The sequence below is a fragment of the Rhodnius prolixus genome, unplaced genomic scaffold, assembly GCF_049639745.1.
Source record: "Rhodnius prolixus isolate KJV_2025 unplaced genomic scaffold, Rpr scaffold_2, whole genome shotgun sequence".
Lineage (NCBI taxonomy): Eukaryota > Metazoa > Arthropoda > Insecta > Hemiptera > Reduviidae > Rhodnius > Rhodnius prolixus.
In genome coordinates, this window is record NW_027411592.1 from 60,912,569 (window position 1) to 60,932,522 (window position 19,954).

General features: G+C 36.0%; 1 protein-coding gene across 1 annotated transcript in view; it reads right to left on the reverse strand.

The window, feature by feature from the left end:
• LOC141448503 (uncharacterized) overlaps positions 1 to 19,954 on the reverse strand; it is a 573,566-nt gene that overhangs the window by 163,298 nt on the left and 390,314 nt on the right. The window contains exons 11-13 of the mRNA XM_074116881.1: positions 18,816 to 18,932; positions 13,879 to 14,264; positions 13,332 to 13,470 (exon numbers count right to left, since the gene is read on the reverse strand). Of these exons, the coding sequence (XP_073972982.1) occupies positions 13,332 to 13,470; positions 13,879 to 14,264; positions 18,816 to 18,932 (642 nt within the window). The remainder of the gene's footprint in view (positions 1 to 13,331; positions 13,471 to 13,878; positions 14,265 to 18,815; positions 18,933 to 19,954) is intronic.

Here is a 19,954-nt window from a genome sequence, read left to right on the forward strand (position 1 = left end):
GCAGATGAGACAGCCTTTTGTAGGTTCTGTCAGGAGGAAGAGGAGATAGCGGCACTGCACGTGTTGTGTCAGTGTGAGGGGCTTGTCTGGGCTAAGGATGTTACTTCTCAGGGGAGTGAAAAACCAAGGCCTGTGAGAGCTTTACCCAAGAGTCGCTCTCCCAGAATTTAGAGTCGGATCAAAAATGACGAGGTCTGGAGGGTGAGCTTTAGAGTGAGGAGGGAGCCACAATAGATCTCTAAAGGGGTCGCAGTGGCGGCGTAGGCCTTGAAGCCGCCCTGGTTTATTCTAATCTAATGATTTCATGTTGTAAAGAATTCAAAAAGCTCTTTTCTTCCTTGTAAAAAGCTCTTGCGTCCCTACTTAACTACAGCAATGCATAACGTAAAGCTTTGCAAGATTTTGAAAGAGCACAGAATGCTCTGGTAATCTCAAGCCCCCAGAGAGATTACAGAAAAAGTCGCTTGCAGTGACTATTACGACGTTGTAAACTTTTGGTTGTTTTGCCCTGCGTTCGACACGTGTATATACGTCATTGTCTGATTTAATTCCGCACATTGTGGTTTTTTTTTTAAAAAAAAACTAAATTCCACGCTTAACTGGTTAAAACTGTTAAATAATCGGTCGGTAAAACATTCTCTCTAAAAAAATGACAATAATGAAATAAACATGTTCTTGCCTGCATGTTTTGTGCATAGCTAGCCCAGAATCACAAAACAGAACATACAAAAAACAAATCATGCAATACACAAATCGCTATATATGAATTTCATGCATAATGATTATCATATAATGAAGCGCAAAGCCACTTTAGCCGCTCTGCAGGAGGTAATACTAAATATTTAAATGAAATGTGCAAAGGAAATGAGGAGAAATTTTTGGACCTAAATAAATAATGTTAATAGATAATAACGTAGACAGAGATGTGAAATAGGTCGTATTTGTGCGAAGTCTGGTTGTTATAGCAACAAGAAGGCGTGCACCATTTAGTTTGTAATGGAAAGTTTAGAATTCTACAAATGGTTAATATGTTATTTTTTTTACTCTTAATTTAATTTATCTAAATTATTATCTATTTAATAGAGCTACAGCTGAGCGCTATCATCGCAGCATCTTTCTCTCACACTCCACAGCTTGCCCTCTCTGTTCCGCCCACAATTATATCTAGCAGCGCTATCTCACACCCAACTTTGTAAACGTCTATTTGTAAATTACCTTCATACTTTCCAAATCGTTTCTCACACATTACTTGCAATATTCTGGAAGTATTTTTACCTAAAAAATAACTCCTCTGGTAAAGTGGTTACTTCCGGTTGCGTTGTTTTTCATTCAAGCCGGGGCTTTACGTCCAACTACCAAATTAGGTGTCGTGGACGGAGGCGACTGGCAAACATACTTTACTATAAATTCCTTATATTAACCATTAAATAACATCCAAGACCTAGACACCGGGAATCGAACCCACTAAACCAACAATACATCTTAGCATTGCGGGTCTAGTCTCCTAACCGCCTAATATACTTTACTATAAATTTCTCATATTAACCATTAAATAAAATCCAAGGCCTAGACCAGGGGAATCGAACCCACTAAACCAACAATACATCTTAGCATTGCGGGTCTAGTCTCCTAACCGCCTAACATACTTTACTATAAATTTCTCATATTAACCATTAAATAAAATCCAAGGCCCAGACACCGGGAATCGAACCTACTAAACCAACAATACATCTTAGCATTGCGGGTCTAGTCTCTTAACCGCTAGGCAATCGGTGGCGCCTAACTTTCCATGACGCTCAGTATATAAGCAACCCATTTAACCTACTTTAATCATATTCAAGACACTTGTATTGGAATTGCATTTACAAGAAAAGCTCCCAACCCCCTCCTTTCCTATAAATGACTTCAATCGAATTTCCGCAGGAAAACCTTGTTCTAGACAAAGGTTCTGAAAGAAAATCCAAGACACCACCGATTTTCAAGAAAAAATACTCACCGAAAATAACTTTTAAAAAAATCGATTTATTAAAATAAGCACTTTCCGATTTGATTGATTTCCAAACTAAAAAAAAAACTTTATTATCGGATCTGATTGCGGCCCCCTAAAACCTTTTAATCAAAATTCAACTTCAGCAGTGGTTATCGCTGATATTATCCGTTATAGCTGTGCATGTTTACTGTATTCTGACCAGTTTCGGACCTTCAACCATCAGCAGAGTCAACAGTAAATTTAATGTGAGAGGGAAACATAACTAAAGTCGAATTCTCTACCAACAAACTGTTTAATATACCTCTGCTGATGAATTTAAAGGCTGAATCCGTTCAGAGATACAACGAACATGCACCGCTATAACTGATAACATCAGCTATATATTTATATATTTAAAATCGCAAAAAAAAAGCTTCAGTAAAGTTGCTGTATTCCGGGTTGGCGTATTTTGACCGAAAATTTTTTTTAGTACCGGATGTAACACCTAAACTGAATGAATGCTACCTTTCAGAATGATGAGGGTTTTCGATTTTTTAGGAACGTTTGCTGTTTCACTCGAACACAAACTAAAAATACGACCAGAAATTAGGGAGAAAGGATCTTCCGAGTGGAGGACTTAGCTCTGTGGGTACGTCCTAATTATGATGTGGCTTTCCAGGGAGGGAGAGAGACAGGTAAGCGCAAATAGGGTATGGTCACTCTAGAAGGCGAACAGAGATCCGATATGTGTATATACGAAACTAACTAATTAAACTTCCACTTTAAAAGGCAAGTTAAAGAAGAATGTGATGATGGAGGTGGTGATACGAAGATTTATAGAAGGAAGAGGAATACCAAAAGAATAAATTTAAGAGGAATGAATATCAGAGAAAAGGGATATACTGGGGATTTATTGTGCCATCGATGGAATTTACTAATAAGGCACAGATTGTGGGGGGGATCTCCCTCTCGCTCGTCTAATCACCAGGAAGCAGTAGTAGTTCTTGCGACGACCTGCAATAACCGGATGGGCCCCCGCCGTTTGGGGTTTGTGCAACGCGCACCTACGTACATACATGCAACTATAACAATTTCTACACCATGGCCAAAGAAAGTAACACCCTCTCCATAAGGTGTACACATGATATATGGCGCTGAGATAACCACAAATGCAAAACTAACAAGTTTTACTAATTAATCAATTATATTACGGCCGCCATTTTTTTTTTTTTTTTTTTTTAAATCAAGATTGTGTGAAATACTGAAATACGTAATTTATGTGCACTTACTTTTATGGGGGAGGGACATTACAAAGCTAAACCGGAAGGAATGGGGGCAGGAACTTGAAAGACTTATGCAAGTCTTTCAAGTTCTAATACCGGGGGATAGAGGAGATTGGGGAGACTGGACTACCACCAGTTTTAGGCCGTTTCTGTGGTGGCTCCTAAACGGAGGGAGGAATGGGGAGCTGGAGTGTAATCCTAGGATTGGCAATTTGGTGAAGACTAGGTAGACCAGAGGTCGGCCAAAGTGGTCTACATAGATAGACCCCCCAGGGGTCTATTTAACAAAAGCAGGAGATCGATCTGAGCCAGGGGGTCGAAGGAAAAATAATCTCAACACGGAAGGGATTAGCTATGCGGTTAGCGTATTGGATTCCCACGCGGAGGTCCCGCTGGTACGAATCCAGCTGCTAACCCTTAGATTTTCTCTTACTAGCGAGCTTCTTACAGCTCACAGTCCCGGTTGTCTATAACGTGAGAACACTGTCCGGAGGCCGGCAGTGCACTGAAAAAAAAAGCTCCGGGCGCCAATAACCTTAGAAATTGACGCGCCTTAAATCATTTAAAAAAAAAAATCGAACCCAATATAGCGGAACCTTGCAAAGAAACACTAGGCACCACCCATCTCAAGCAATACTGTAGCTACTTTAATTATTATTTAATAAATATTAAGGTATTTAAATTTCAACATTAGATATTTTTCATAAAAACTGAGTGTTCCACAATGTAAAATTACTTTAATAAATGTTTAAAATCATCAAATAAATTGTAGTACAAATACAGTACCTAATGGATAGTTTTATTTTTAATTAACTGAAAATTACTTTTATGTGGGGGTCGATGGAGATTTCGAAAAATTATATAGGGGGGTCCATGATCAAAAAAAAAGTTTGGCGACCCATTAGGTAGACTATACGAGGGTAATTTGAAAAGTCCGTGCAAAAATAAAAACTACTTAATTTTTTGGGGTAAACCTTTTTTATTTTTCAACATAGTCTCTTTTTAGGCTTATACACTTCGTCCAACGCTGCTCTAGTTTGTTGATCCCTTCCGAATAATAGGATTTGTCCAAGTCTGAAAAATAGCCATTCGTTTCTGCATCACCTCCTCGTTTGAATAAAATCTTTTTCCCGCCAGCCATTTCTTCATATTGGGGAACAAATAGTAGTCCGAGGGAGCCAAGTCTGGAGAATAGGGGGGATGTGAAACGAGTTGAAACCCTATTTCCATTAATTTTGCGACCACAACTGCTGAGGTGTGAGCTGGTGCGTTGTCGTGATGTAAAAGGACTTTTTTGTGGGCCAATCGTGGGCGTTTTTCTTGCAGCTCGGTTTTCAAACGGTCCAATAACGATGAATAATATGCACCTGTAATAGTTTTACCATTTTCCAGATAGTCGATGAGGATTATTCCTTGCGAATCCAAAAAGACAGTCGCCATAATCTTTACGGCCGAAGGAACGGTCTTCGCCTTTTTTTGGCGCAGATTCCCCCTTGGTAACCCATTGTTTAGATTGTTCTTTGGTCTCAGGAGTGTAGCGATGTATCCATGTTTCATCCACAGTGACGAAACGACGCTTAAAGTCCTGCGGATTCTTCTGGAACAGCTGCAAACCGTCCTTGCAACACTTCACACGATTTCGTTTTTGGTCAAGCGTGAACAATCGCGGCACCCATCTTGCGGATAGCTTTGTCATGTCCAAATGTTGATGCAAAATATTATGTACCCGTTCATTCGAGATGCCCACAGCACTAGCAATCTCACGCACCTTCACTCTTCTATCATCCATCACCATATCATGGATTTTATCCATGATTTCTGGAGTAGTAACCTCAACAGGGCGTCCAGAACGTTCAGCGTCACTTGTCACTCCGAAAATTTTGAAACCACTTATAAACTGTTCTAATCGAAGGTGCAGAGTCACCATAATGTTTATCAATCTTCTCATTAGTCTCCTCAGGCGTTTTGCCTTTCATAAAGTAGTGTTTAATCAACACACGAAATTCTTTTTCGTCCATTTTTTGAAAATCACTCAACTTCCTCGATTCAAACGAATGCCAAACACAAAGAAATAGACCGATCTGGCTGAAACTTGGTGTGTGTTCTTCCAAGAGATGCTACTAACTAAATATAACCTCGATACGCGCCAGTGGTGCTATCTCTCTGACTTTGCACGGACTTTTCAAACGACCCTCGTATAGTCTTTTCAGACAGAGCTTAAAGAGATTTATCTTGTGCAGAGCATCAAGTCTTGTGACTAAAGAGAGTCACATTAAGAAAGAAAAAAAGTCAACCATGTCAATTTCAATCAACAGTCAATATTAAAAAAAAAAAAATGAAAAATTAAGGCAACCAGTGAAAGCTGTTAAAAAAAATAAAGCATTTCACAATTAAAAGACATTTAGGCAATTAAGACACCTCTGTCTTAAGATAGCAGCCGCCTCAGGGCACTCCAATATGTTATATGGTTCCGCCGATTACACAATACCATGGAACAATTAAATGTTTTCAAAGAGATGTAATTGTCTTACAAAGTACCAAGATCATAAATAATGATCAAAACGTTAAAGAACTTTAGGCCCACTTCCCCACCCCCTCTTCGAAATACCAAGTCATTCTTAAGTCTCGACCCACAAATTAATGACACTAAAAATAATACATCAAACCCCTCAATACTAGACAAAAATAAATCAAATAAAACACAAATCTAATACAATATGTAATTACAATAAATACAAAAAAATTATAACTTTCACTGTAACCTCCAATTGATGAAGGTTATGTATGAGAAGTAGAATGAAAGAAGAGAAAAACAAAATGACAAATCACTGGTCAAAAGTGTTATTAAAATACCGGAAGTTGGCCTTGTACAGTACGTATATTTTAAAAGAGTAGAAGCAATTTGGTACTTGTAGAAATGGATGATAGAACATTTGTTACTGTAGTAAATACAATCTGTACTTGGAATGAACGTAGGTATATGAGAAACTATACGATATAAAGTAACTTAAGTTGATTGATGAAGAAATACGTGTAATAGTTTTGAAACATTGTTTCTCCTAGAGGGGGGATATTTTTTTTAATGCTCTGAAATGTGAGATTACACGGGGAGTTACATTTACCACACATCAAAAAAAAAGGCTGAAGTTAATAATATCACCTGTTAATTTACAGAATATTTCTAATCAAAGTTATTGATTGTTACGGAGAGAGAGAGAGAGAGAGAGAGAGAGAGAGAGAGAGAGATACTACCTCAGCCTCTAAGTGGTCACTCCCATGGGTAACTACTTCTAGAAACAGGCCAACAGAGACGGTCTCGGAGATTTGTCCTGTAGTCTCAGGAGGAGATTCAGTTAATACTCCGGTAATTCCGGTAAAAAATATAATCAAAACTATTCTATGGAGACATCTAAAGTATCGTTTTTCGAAGATAAGATGCAGAGGGAATGGATAAAAAAGTGTACACACCTGAAGATTTCAAAATTATTCTATGAATGAGTTGCAATAATGGTCAAAACTATACTATGGAGGTACCAAAAGTATTCTCAAGATAAGATGCAAATAGAATGGTCTCAAGTATGCCCTTGAAGATTTCAAAATTATTCTATGAATGAGTTGCAATAATGGTCAAAACTATACTATGGAGGTACCAAAAGTATTCTCAAGATAAGATGCAAATAGAATGGTCTCAAGTATGCCCTTGAAGATTTCAAAATTATTCTATGAATGAGTTGCAATAATGGTCAAAACTATACTATGGAGGTACCAAAAGTATTCTCAAGATAAGATGCAAATAGAATGGTCTCAAGTATGCCCTTGAAGATTTCAAAATTATTCTATGAATCAGTAGCAATAATGGTCAAAACTATACTATGGAGGTACCAAAAGTATTCTCAAGATAAGATGCAAATAGAATGGTCTCAAGTATGCCCTTGAAGATTTCAAAATTATTCTATGTATGAGTTGTAAGAATGGTCCAAACTATACTATGGAGGTAACAAAAGTATTCTCAAGATAAGAGGCAAAAAGAATGGTCTCAAGTATGCCCTTGAAGATTTCAAAATTATTCTATGAATGAGTAGCAATAATGGTCAAAACTATACAATGGAGGTACCAAAAGTATTCTCAAGATAAGATGCAAATAGAATGGTCTCAAGTATGCCCTTGAAGATTTCAAAATTATTCTATGAATGAGTTGTAAGAATGGTCCAAACTATACTATGGAGGTACCAAAAGTATTCTCAAGATAAGATGCAAATAGAATGGTCTCAAGTATGCCCTTGAAGATTTCAAAATTATTCTATGTATGAGTAGCAATAATGGTCAAAACTATACAATGGAGGTACCAAAAGTATTCTCAAGATAAGATGCAAATAGAATGGTCTCAAGTATGCCCTTGAAGATTTCAAAATTATTCTATGAATGAGTTGTAAGAATGGTCCAAACTATACTATGGAGGTACCAAAAGTATTCTCAAGATAAGATGCAAATAGAATGGTCTCAAGTATGCCCTTGAAGATTTCAAAATTATTCTATGAATGAGTAGCAATAATGGTCAAAACTATACAATGGAGGTACCAAAAGTATTCTCAAGATAAGATGCAAATAGAATGGTCTCAAGTATGCCCTTGAAGATTTCAAAATTATTCTATGTATGAGTTGTAAGAATGGTCCAAACTATACTATGGAGGTAACAAAAGTATTCTCAAGATAAGAGGCAAAAAGAATGGTCTCAAGTATGCCCTTGAAGATTTCAAAATTATTCTATGAATGAGTAGCAATAATGGTCAAAACTATACAATGGAGGTACCAAAAGTATTCTCAAGATAAGATGCAAATAGAATGGTCTCAAGTATGCCCTTGAAGATTTCAAAATTATTCTATGTATGAGTTGTAAGAATGGTCCAAACTATACTATGGAGGTACCAAAAGTATTCTCAAGATAAGATGCAAATAGAATGGTCTCAAGTATGCCCTTGAAGATTTCAAAATTATTCTATGAATCAGTAGCAATAATGGTCAAAACTATACTATGGAGGTAACAAAAGTATTCTCAAGATAAGAGGCAAATAGAATGGTCTCAAGTATGCCCTTGAAGATTTCAAAATTATTCTATGTATGAGTTGTAAGAATGGTCCAAACTATACTATGGAGGTACCAAAAGTATTCTCAAGATAAGATGCAAATAGAATGGTCTCAAGTATGCCCTTGAAGATTTCAAAATTATTCTATGAATGAGTTGCAATAATGGTCAAAACTATACTATGGAGGTACCAAAAGTATTCTCAAGATAAGATGCAAATAGAATGGTCTCAAGTATGCCCTTGAAGATTTCAAAATTATTCTATGAATGAGTTGCAATAATGGTCAAAACTATACTATGGAGGTACCAAAAGTATTCTCAAGATAAGATGCAAATAGAATGGTCTCAAGTATGCCCTTGAAGATTTCAAAATTATTCTATGAATGAGTTGCAATAATGGTCAAAACTATACTATGGAGGTACCAAAAGTATTCTCAAGATAAGATGCAAATAGAATGGTCTCAAGTATGCCCTTGAAGATTTCAAAATTATTCTATGAATGAGTAGCAATAATGGTCAAAACTATACTATGGAGGTAACAAAAGTATTCTCAAGATAAGAGGCAAAAAGAATGGTCTCAAGTATGCCCTTGAAGATTTCAAAATTATTCTATGAATGAGTAGCAATAATGGTCAAAACTATACAATGGAGGTACCAAAAGTATTCTCAAGATAAGATGCAAATAGAATGGTCTCAAGTATGCCCTTGAAGATTTCAAAATTATTCTATGTATGAGTTGTAAGAATGGTCCAAACTATGCTATGGAAATACTAGCAACTCTTATACTCAAGATAAGACGCAAATAGAATGGTCTTAAGTATAACCTTGAAGGCTTCAAAAGTATTCTATGTATGAGTTGTAAGGATGGTCCAAACTATGCTATGGAAATACCAAAAGTATTCTCAAGATAAGATGCAAATAGAATGGTCAAAAATATTCTAACATCAAGATGCTAAGAGAATCTTCAAAAACCAAACTATTCAGTCCCCTACTAAAAGCAAAACGAACTAGGGGCATATAATTAAACATATTTTACTAGGCTAGGTCTTGTGAAAGCTTCACACAAGATTATCGATAGGATTAAGGATTGTGATTATGGGAGATTAAAGTGATAGTTATACGAGGGTCGTTTGAAAAGTCCGTGCAAAGTCAGAGAGATAGCACCACTGGCGCGTATCGAGGTTATGTTTAGTTAGTAGCATCTCTTGGAAGAACACACACCAAGTTTCAGCCAGATCGGTCTATTTCTTTGTGTTTGGCATTCGTTTGAATCGAGGAAGTCGAGTGATTTTCAAAAAAATGGACGAAAAAGAATTTCGAGTGCTGATTAAACACTACTTTATGAAAGGCAAAACGCCTCAGGAGACTAAAGAGAAGCTTGATAAACATTATGGTGACTTTGCACCTTCGATTAGAACAGTTTATAAGTGGTTTCAAAATTTTCGGAGTGGCCATATGGGCACAAGTGACGCTGAACGTTCTGGACGCCCTGTTGAGATTACTACTCCAGAAATCATTGATAAAATCCATGATATGGTGATGGATGACAGAAGAGTGAAGGTGCGTGAGATTGTTAGTGCTGTGGGCATCTCGAATGAACGGGTACATAATATTTTGCATCAACATTTGGACATGACAAAGCTATCCGCAAGATGGGTGCCGCGATTGCTCACGCTTGACCAAAAACGAAATCGTGTGAAGTGTTGCAAGGACGGTTTGCAGCTGTTCCAGAAGAATCCGCAAGACTTTAAGCGTCGTTTCGTCACTGTGGATGAAACATGGATACATCACTACACTCCTGAGACCAAAGAACAATCTAAACAATGGGTTACCAAGGGGGAATCTGCGCCAAAAAAGGCGAAGACCGTTCCTTCGGCCGGAAAGATTATGGCGACTGTCTTTTAGGATTCGCAAGGAATAATCCTCATCGACTATCTAGAAAAGGGTAAAACTATTACAGGTGCATATTATTCATCGTTATTGGACCGTTTGAAAACCGAGCTGCAAGAAAAACGCCCACGATTGGCCCACAAGAAAAGTCCTTTTCCATCACGACAACGCATCAGCTCACACCTCAGCAGTTGTGGTCGCAAAATTAATGGAAATAGGGTTCCAACTCGTTTCACATGCCCCCTATTCTCCAGACTTGGCTCCCTCGGACTACTATTTGTTCCCTAATATTAAGAAATGGCTGGCGGGAAAAAGATTTTATTCAAACGAGAAGGTGATTGCAGAAACGAATGGCTATTTTTCAGACTTGGACAAATCCTATTATTCGGAAGGGATCAACAAACTAGAGCAGCGTTGGACGAAGTGTATAAGCCTAAAAGGAGACTATGTTGAAAAATAAAAAAGGTTTACCCCAAAAAATTAAGTAGTTTTTATTTTTGCACGGACTTTTCAAACGACCCTCGTATAGTTAGTGTCTAGTCCCGGTCTCAGCAACTCTGTAAACTGGCCAGTAATACAGGATTGATTCATTGTTTTGTTTTGTTAAAATGCAAGTAGTCCGCCGTATAACTTGGTCGGAATATAAATTTTTGTTGTTTTAATTAGAAATGTTCAAAACAACAAGTTAATTAAGAACATCACTGTTGGCTAAATAATGGGGTTCATGCAACTCTGCAAAGGGTTATTTTGATAACGTGTGAACAACGGAATAACTCCAGAATCAATTTTGGTGCTCTTTTTTTCATTAATAAAATCACTAGTTACACGAGTTTTAGTAATTACTAATATTTTTAAGCAATAGAATAGTTTATAATTTATAAACAATTTAGAAAGAGAAAGTTCAAAGAATCAGTGCGCATGTGTAAAAGAACAGTTCAATTTATTTTAAATAGTTGTAACAAACTAAATGACAAATTGCTAAAGAGAAATTGTTCAAAAAAAAAAAAATACAACTTATTAAACATTTCATTTCAGCTGTTAACTTGCAATTACTTTGTAACAGTTTACAATTACAACTTGACTGTAGTAATAACGAGTAATAATAACAGATGACAAATTGGTTATTTGGATTAACAGTAAACAAGTGTGGGAAGTGGGAAAAAACTATTCAAAATTAAATGCACAGCTTCTTGTTAATGCCTGTAGGCTTAAAAATAATAATTCTAACCGTAACTAGGTATGAGAAGTAATTTCAAGAAATACATACATGCACGTAGATGTTTGGTTAGAATTTAAAACTGTAGAGTGTAATGAAAGTAGTAGAAGTAGATACTATAATAATCACAGTATAACAATAATAGCCTCAAGTGATCTCATCTTAAGATGATTCAAAATGTTTGTTCAAATTAATGAAACGTAAACACATACCTGTAGATAAAGACATCTCTCCCAAATTAAAAAGAAACCAGTCAAGAAATTAAACCTTAAAGTTTTTCACAGAAAGCACATTAACACTTAAAACTTAACTTAATATTACTTAAAATAACACTTCGTTTACTTATTCAAAAACTAAATAGTAAGGTTACAATTAATTCAAACAACAGCTACAGTCTACCCATAATGCATTTCAACCTAAAACCTACTTAGATAACCTAAACTGATTCGAATGTTGTTTTTAATAATATCAGCTAAATATTTACTGTTTAGTAATGTTTAATTTGTACCTAAAAAAAAAAAAAATGTTCCTTCTTACCACAATGTTCCTAAGCCAACAAATATTTGAATGGGATTTAAATTCTTGCCAACAGTTACACTATAGTTTGGAGGGAAAACAAGCATTACCTTAACACAGAAAAAAATTAACTCTATTCACCAAGAGGAACGGTTCTTTTCAAGGGGAACGAATCTTTGCCCAAACATTTTAAAACTTTTATTAAACACTACCTGCATATAAAGAGATAGTTCTGTACAAGACACAAAAATAGCACATTAGAGGGAATCAATTCTCAATCAGGGAATTAATGAACTTTTTCTGATTATCTGAATGCTGATTTTTTTTCCCCCCCACATTGAAATACTATACCATTGCATTTAGAATGTAATGGAAATTAAAATTAGAAATGTTAATAATTTACGAGATATTGGTAGCCGAGCAGTTAGAGGCGAGACCTGCGAAGCTAAGATGTATTGTTGGTTTAGTGGGTTCGATTCCCGGTCTTAGGCCTTGGATTTTATTTAATAGTTAATAAAAGAAATTTACAGTAAACTATGTTTGCTAGCCGCCTCCGTCCACGACACCTAATTTGGTAGTTGGACGTTAAGCCCCGCCTGAAAAAATAGGCGATTACTTTACTTTTTTTTACTTTTAATTTACGAGATATTGTTTAAGTACCTTCCAGGGAAGAGACAGGATATTGTAAATAATTTTGGGAGTATTGATTTTGTTTTAATGAGAGGTAGGAACAGCTATGCGCAGTCCCAAATCCCAAGGGATTCCAAGTACAATTATCTGTCGAAATGAACAAGAGATATTTGTGGCTACAGGGAGATTGAACACTAAATCCAAATAGTTATCCAACTACGTCATAGTTCTATTATGAATTCTATTCTATTTTGAATGTTGGTGGGTATCAGTGTTTGAGGCAACCCTCAGGAAAATCAGATGAGCCCTGAAGAAATGAAAACTCTAGTGCCCATAATGAAGAAAATTTAATCTAACTAGTTCAACAAATTAAATAAAATTATAAATTTAATGGTGCAAAGGAAGCGGGATAAGCCGCTCTTAGAGGATTTTGTTTCGGGATAAGGATAGAGTGTGAGACAGAGAAAGATCTTTAAGTTCAGCTTAGAATAGAAGTGAAAAATAGGAAGGATTTAGTGGACTACAGACAAAAATAGATTAATTCAGCGATGTAGGAAACCCCTCCGGCTATACCAGCCTAAACATGAACAACGCTCCAAAACACCTTAAGGTAAAATAATATAGCTTAGCTAACATCCATCACTAGGTCTTGCCAACTGTAGGTAAAATAGTAAATCCTAGGTAAAATAGTGAATCCTAGGCAAAAATTTTTTGCAAAATAGGGATTATCCCAATGACACATACCTGTTCTGTTTCCAGTTCTAGCGCCTTCACTCTGGCAATATCTTTCAATTTGGCACGTCTTTTCTCAGAGAGTTCTTCAATTTTTTCAGCCGTTCCAGCCACTTCTCTATATAATCGTTCAACTGAGGCGATACCGAATCTGTGAAAATTTAAAGATCTAAAATAAAGATCTAAAAATAAATCAATTTTAAGGCAAATAATTAACTCTAAAACAACATTAATATCTGATGATATTTTGGTCATATAAAGCTAATAGGGTTTCTGTCCGACATATGTATATTAAGGTTATAATAAGGTCCTCCCTTTGAGATCTTCATTCTTGGACTTAGGGCCCTTGTAACCCTATCACTTTAATCTGAACCTTTTTGTTTTTACATGATACTTTAGAATAAAATAATACATTTTTGTTCTAGATATCCAATCTACGGAATCTAAGAGTTGACTAGTAGAGTTACAATGGAATCTTTAGTAAATTTCAAGGATTTTTAGCAATTTCTTTTTTTTGGGGGGGGCAATCTCAAGACTTGAAACTTCTTTTCACACTTACTTTACATCCTCAGAAGCTGGTAACCAAACCGCCCGTTCTCTTAGACCGGCCAATATAAGCGGTGCTTCAGTTCTCAGTCTAGTCAGATCGTGGTGTGTGACCGCCCTGGCCAAACATCTAGCCTCTTGTACAGCCTGCAATCTATTGCTAGCTTCACCAGCGGTTACTGTTGTCGCCGAAGGTGGTACTATTGTGGTGATAGTCGCTATGGCTGTACTGCCGACAATATTTACTGCGGTACCAACAGTACTACTAGGTGCTGTCGTTGGTACACTGCTGGCCGTGTTACTTGTACTTCCGCCTGCAGCCGCTCCTGACAGATCGGACAGTACTTTCACTAGATTACGTCCACAGTCTCGACAACGTTCTCGCAGTTCTTCTAGTTCCTGTTGAACAGAAAGATTTCATCATTAAATGAGAGAAGGGAAACACTAGCAACTATAACAAAGCGTTTTTTGAAAATTCAAAAATATTAATAAAAATCTCAAATATGCCTACTAAGTCAGCTAAGAAGGTGGTGAACGTGGCTGGAAAGCGTAAAGGGACGGAGAGTGGATCGGTCCCTACCACTAGAAAATTAGCGGAAAAGAGTTGACTTCTAGTTAAGTAATGCCAATTTTTTCAGGTGGGCTTTACGTCCAACTACCAATTAGGTGCCGTGGACGGAGGCAACTAGCAAGCATACTTTACTATAAATTTCTCTTATTAACCATTTAATAAAATCCAATGCCTCGGAATCCAATGAATCGAAACCACTAAACCAACAATACACCTCAGCATTGCGGGTCTAGTCTCTTAACCGCTCGGCTACCGTCGCGCCTATAAGCTAGTATACTTCGAGAATTGTAATAAAAGAGGCTTTGGTGATTAGATAAGAATGATCATGGAGATTTATAGCCATTAAGCGATATTGACCTCGATTGTAAAAGCAAACCGATTGTTGAACGATTGTCGATCTGTTCACTGAGTTAAAACCAAACTCTCAAAGCTTAACAGCAGACGTCACTTGTGGGAGTTAGTTCGTTGTTTCTCCAGTAGGTAGCAGCAGTATGTCTCCTAATCATTACAAACTGATGGATGTATGATTTCTACAATTTTAATTGGGCTAATTTTTTTTCGAGGCTCCTTGGCGTCCCTGTGGGTATCCTAGCCTAACAATATATACAACTTTTTTCGAGGCTCCTTGGCGTCCCTGTGGGTATCCTAGCCTAACAAAATAAACAACTCTTTTACACTGGCTCTAAATATAATGTAACTTCTTTTTGAGGCTCCTTGGCGTCTCTGTGGGTATCCTAGCATAACAATAAATGTATACTTCTCTTCTACATAATTTAAGTCCAGTCGGCAGAGATATTTGTAGTGAACCCACAGGCATCATCACCCACACATTCAACAATATTTACATTTATAGACACGGGCATTACCCTTTATCAAGCCACCACACTGAGTGTAGCTGGCAGTAAAATGGCGTGAGTTTGCAGTGTTTTTTTTGTTTTTTAAATAGTCATAAATAATTTATTCTGGTCTCAAACATACGAATTCATTTTCTTTTAATTGGCTGCACAGTATGTAAATTAAACTACGAAATGGCCTCTCTAATTATCGATATATTTCTTTCGATAATCACCCTATTTAAAATCATCCAATGCTTTTCCTAAATAGAATAAAGATGGTCTTGGATTTAAAGCAGGCAGAAGTTATTCAAAAACAAAAAGATCATTCCAATTTCTTGATTTAGTGCCACCATCAGACGGCACCGACCAAAGCGCTCTCACTAACCAGTTTGCCGCAGCATCAAACTGGCTCCTCCCCGCCGGATCAGGGTGGGGCACAAAACTCCCTGATTTACGTTTCTCCCTATTCTTAGTTCCACTGGTCATTCATTTACTAAACACACCCTTGTGTTCCTTTCTCTCCCATTTTACTATAAATAATATTATTCTTTTTCATCATTAATTAGAAAACCTACCGACACGCTTCGGAGGAAAGGTGTAAAAGAACAGCATCACTTCTTAAAATCGAATGTTGCGACAGAGAATTTCTAGATTTTTGATTGTTTACGACTTAGAAGTTCGATGCTTAAAAGAATTCTTAAAAGAAAAAGTTAAGTGATTTATTCACATTAGATTGCAACACACCTACCGGACAGCTGTCAACAACTGTGAAGTTTATTTGATCTAATTATGGAGTAGCAATGGACCATTCTTTTTAAAAACTTTCAAAACATTGTGATACAATCAAACGAATGAAAATTTCTCTATTTTCTACAGCAAATACAGCATAGGAAATGATGGAATATTTCTACTTCCGTTAACTATGATAAGAGAAAGTAATGCGCGTTTTGTGTCATAAAAGTTTCGATATAGTGTATTCACCGGAAATGATCAGTTATCGATTGTTCTGTGACGGGAAGAAGGCTGGGTTTTTAGAGTTTTTTGTTCTACAAAACACACTCCTACAACTACTCAAGTTTTGAATTTGTTTCGAACTCAAAAAAAACAAAACATTATGTGAGCCATGTTATTTCGAACTAAAATAATTGCTTTGAGGTCAAGTTGAATATTAATAATTTGAAATCGTTCATTTTAAGTTTACAATCACAGTAAAAAGTAAAGTAATCGCCTATTTTTTCAGGTGGGGCTTAACGTCCAACTACCAATTTGGTGTCATGGACGGAGGCGACTAGTGAACATACTTTACTGTAAATTTTCTTTTATTAACCATTGAATAAAATCCAAGGCCTAGATCAGGGGAATCGAACCCACTAAACCAACAATACATCTTAGCATTGCGGGTCTAGTCTCTTAACCGCCTAACATACTTTACTATAAATTTCTCATATTAACCATTAAATAAAATCCAAGGCCTAGACCAGGGGAATCGAACCCATTAAACCAACAATACATATTAGCTTCGCAGGTCTCAACAATCACAGTATCTGCAAAACTTATTTGGGGGAGATGAGATACGAACTGTTACAGACAAATGGCCAATTATTACTAACGTGGTTTAATTTAATACAATATTCGTGTTAATTAATGACAACCTGTAATAATTGAATGACTAAAGGTTAAAGGTCAGGTAACTGTTATTAAATTCAATCTCGCCCAGCTGATTCCTTATTTTTTTTTTTTTTTTTTTTTTAATGATTTAAGGCGCGTCAACATCCAAGGTTATTAGCGCCCGGAGCTTTTTCCAGTGCACTGCCGGCCTCCGGACAGTGTTCTCTCGTTACAGACAACACTGTCCATCACCGGACAGTGAGCTGTAAGAAGCTCCTAGGAAGAGAAAATCTAAGGGTCAGCTGCTGGATTCGAACCCGGGACCTCCGCGTGGGAGTCCAGTATGCTAACCTCATAGCTAATCCCTTCCCTATCTGATTCCTTATTATTTTCTAATTAAATGCGGTCACCAGTGGAAATTATTCAAATCATTGACGTGATTATTAAGTCTTTGTGGAAACCCTAGAGAATGTTGAATCTTGGTGGGTACACAAGCCGTACAGAATCTCCCCCCCACTGAGGAAACCCTATGTAGGGTATCTTAATATTAAGAGGCCTATTATAAGGGTCTAAACAATCTCTAATTTGAGGACTTAAGGTAGATTCGTAGTAACCAAACGCCGTTTATTATTAATGGGAACCCTTAAAAGCCCTGATTTTATGAGCTAAATCATAATTAATTATTAAAACAGGTGTAGCAATTCCGGGGCTATTTAATTCAAGCACTCCTTGCCGTTAGGTTTTAAGCCTGAATCTCTTTTGCTCTCCATTTTTTCTAGGAAGTGGGCTAAAGGAGTCATCCTGAGAATATCTTGGGTTGGGTGAGGGTAGATGTTTTCTCAGGACTCAAGTCAAGACCAGAAAATTGCTACATAGCACTGCCATCTATCGGGATAGTTTACAAAATGCTTAACAACCAAAAGACTCAAAACAATTAAGATAATAAATAAATTCTTATTTATTAAATTAATTCTCAATAGTTCTAAATTGTATACATAGTGAAAGTTCGTTTAATTAATAAACTATTTTTTAATTAACAAAATAAACCAAGGAAATCTTTTCATTGCCTAGATCTACGTATATATAATAAAGTCAGCACCATCTATACGACTATTAAATGAACTAAATGTTATTAATGTTTTTTAATTTATTCCAAAGAAACATATGTTATAACTAAGTTGTATAACCTTCCCATTTGTTTATTCTTTATTAAACATTAATAATAATAAAAGTAGGTGAAAGGATATCTATATATTAATAAAAATGAATAAATAATTATTATTAGATCTTAGAACGATTTCTAATCATAATAAATATTTACTTACGACCGTTTTGTTTCTTGTCTAATTTGTGTATTCAAAGTTTTACTTTTAGAAAAATTTAAAGAACTATTTATTTGAATATTTTATTTATTTATTTGACTACTGAATTTATTTAATGAACACTTTCTATTATTTAAAACCATCTTTTCATTTTTTAACATTCATTATGATTTCTAAAATGTTCTTTTAAATATATCAGTTAAAATAAAAGAAAATAAATAAACATGGGAATACGTAATAATCAGTAAATACCACAATGTGATGAATCATAATATTTTACACGAAGACAATAAGAACTATGAGATAACTATGACATAATATGAGAAATTTATAGTTAAGTATGTTAGGCGGTTAAGAGACTAGACCCGCAATGCTAAGATGTATTGTTGGTTTAGTGGGTTCGATTCCCCTGGTCTACGGCCTTGGATTTTATTTAATGGTTAATATTAGAAATTTATAGTAAAGTATGTTAGGCGATTAAGAGACTAGACCCGCAATGCTAAGATGTATTGTTGGTTTAGTGGGTTCGATTCCCCTTTAAGTATGGTCGTGAGTATTGTGTTAAGCATACGTTTAACTTTATGATACGGTCTTCGAGACCAAGTTAACTTACCTTAAATAATTCAGCCCATTCCGTTTGATCGTGAGCCACATCTCCGCCACAAGATGCTGGAATCTGATCTGCCGGTAGATAGACTTCCAGATTCTTGGTCTCTTTGAATACTTCGTACTGTAAATGAAGATTTGTAAATTTTTTTTCAAAATAATTGTAAATACTAAGAGAATTTTAAGTAAACACATTGAATGGTGGATTTGCACGGCTTCTTAAGAATATCCACGGAGAATGAAACTGGTGAATAAGTTACTGGATCTAGTAAAGAGGTGAGGATGTAGCTACCTGTGGAATGGGGAGCAAAAGAAAAACCTCTTTAGCTGCAGTGCTTTAGGGATCAGAATCAATCCTGGGTACTTCTAATCCATCTATCTTTACTGAGAAACGTATAAATCAATATTTTGCATCAATTAGTATTGATTTTAATTAGGGTTTACACCCGATAGATTTGATCAATACTTTTTATCCATTTTATTTTTAAAGATTTCTGTCAATCTCAGCTGAGGTGCACTTCCAAAACTGGCGTTCTGGATCCGCCCAAGCCTGGATGATCTAGTAACAACGAGATGATTCTGCTACCTGAACTACAAGAGATCAGCATTCTTTTTTGGCTCGTTTGTTCTAAGCCATTAATTTCATTAAGTGATTTCCACGATTGCTATTTTACTTCCGGCAATCGTTTTTAGGCCAATAAACACAGAAAATTAATCATTAAATGCACACTTCGGAGGTAAAAGAAATTACCTTCTCTGGAGTAACTAAAATATCCTGGAGAGATATCCAGCCATTCAAAGACCTCATCTGACCTTCTTTATTATGTCTTAGGAAAGAGAAAACCACATGTTCTCACTGTCTCTCTCTCTCTCTAATCCTAACTCGAAGAACACCACAAAGAACCGTTCAACTAACACTCCTAATGGCCAGAAATCTTTTTGTAAATCCATATTTGGTAAAGCTTAATTATAAACAATGCGAGATATAATAACAAAGCTTTGTGTGAACATTATTCTTATAAGGGTTAGCATATTATTATTATTTTATTAACCAATGGAATTTTGTATTAGAATGTTTGGTTCAAAAGAAAAAAAAAAAATTGGATATCTCCGACAGCTTAGGAAATAACACCTAGAGATACTAAT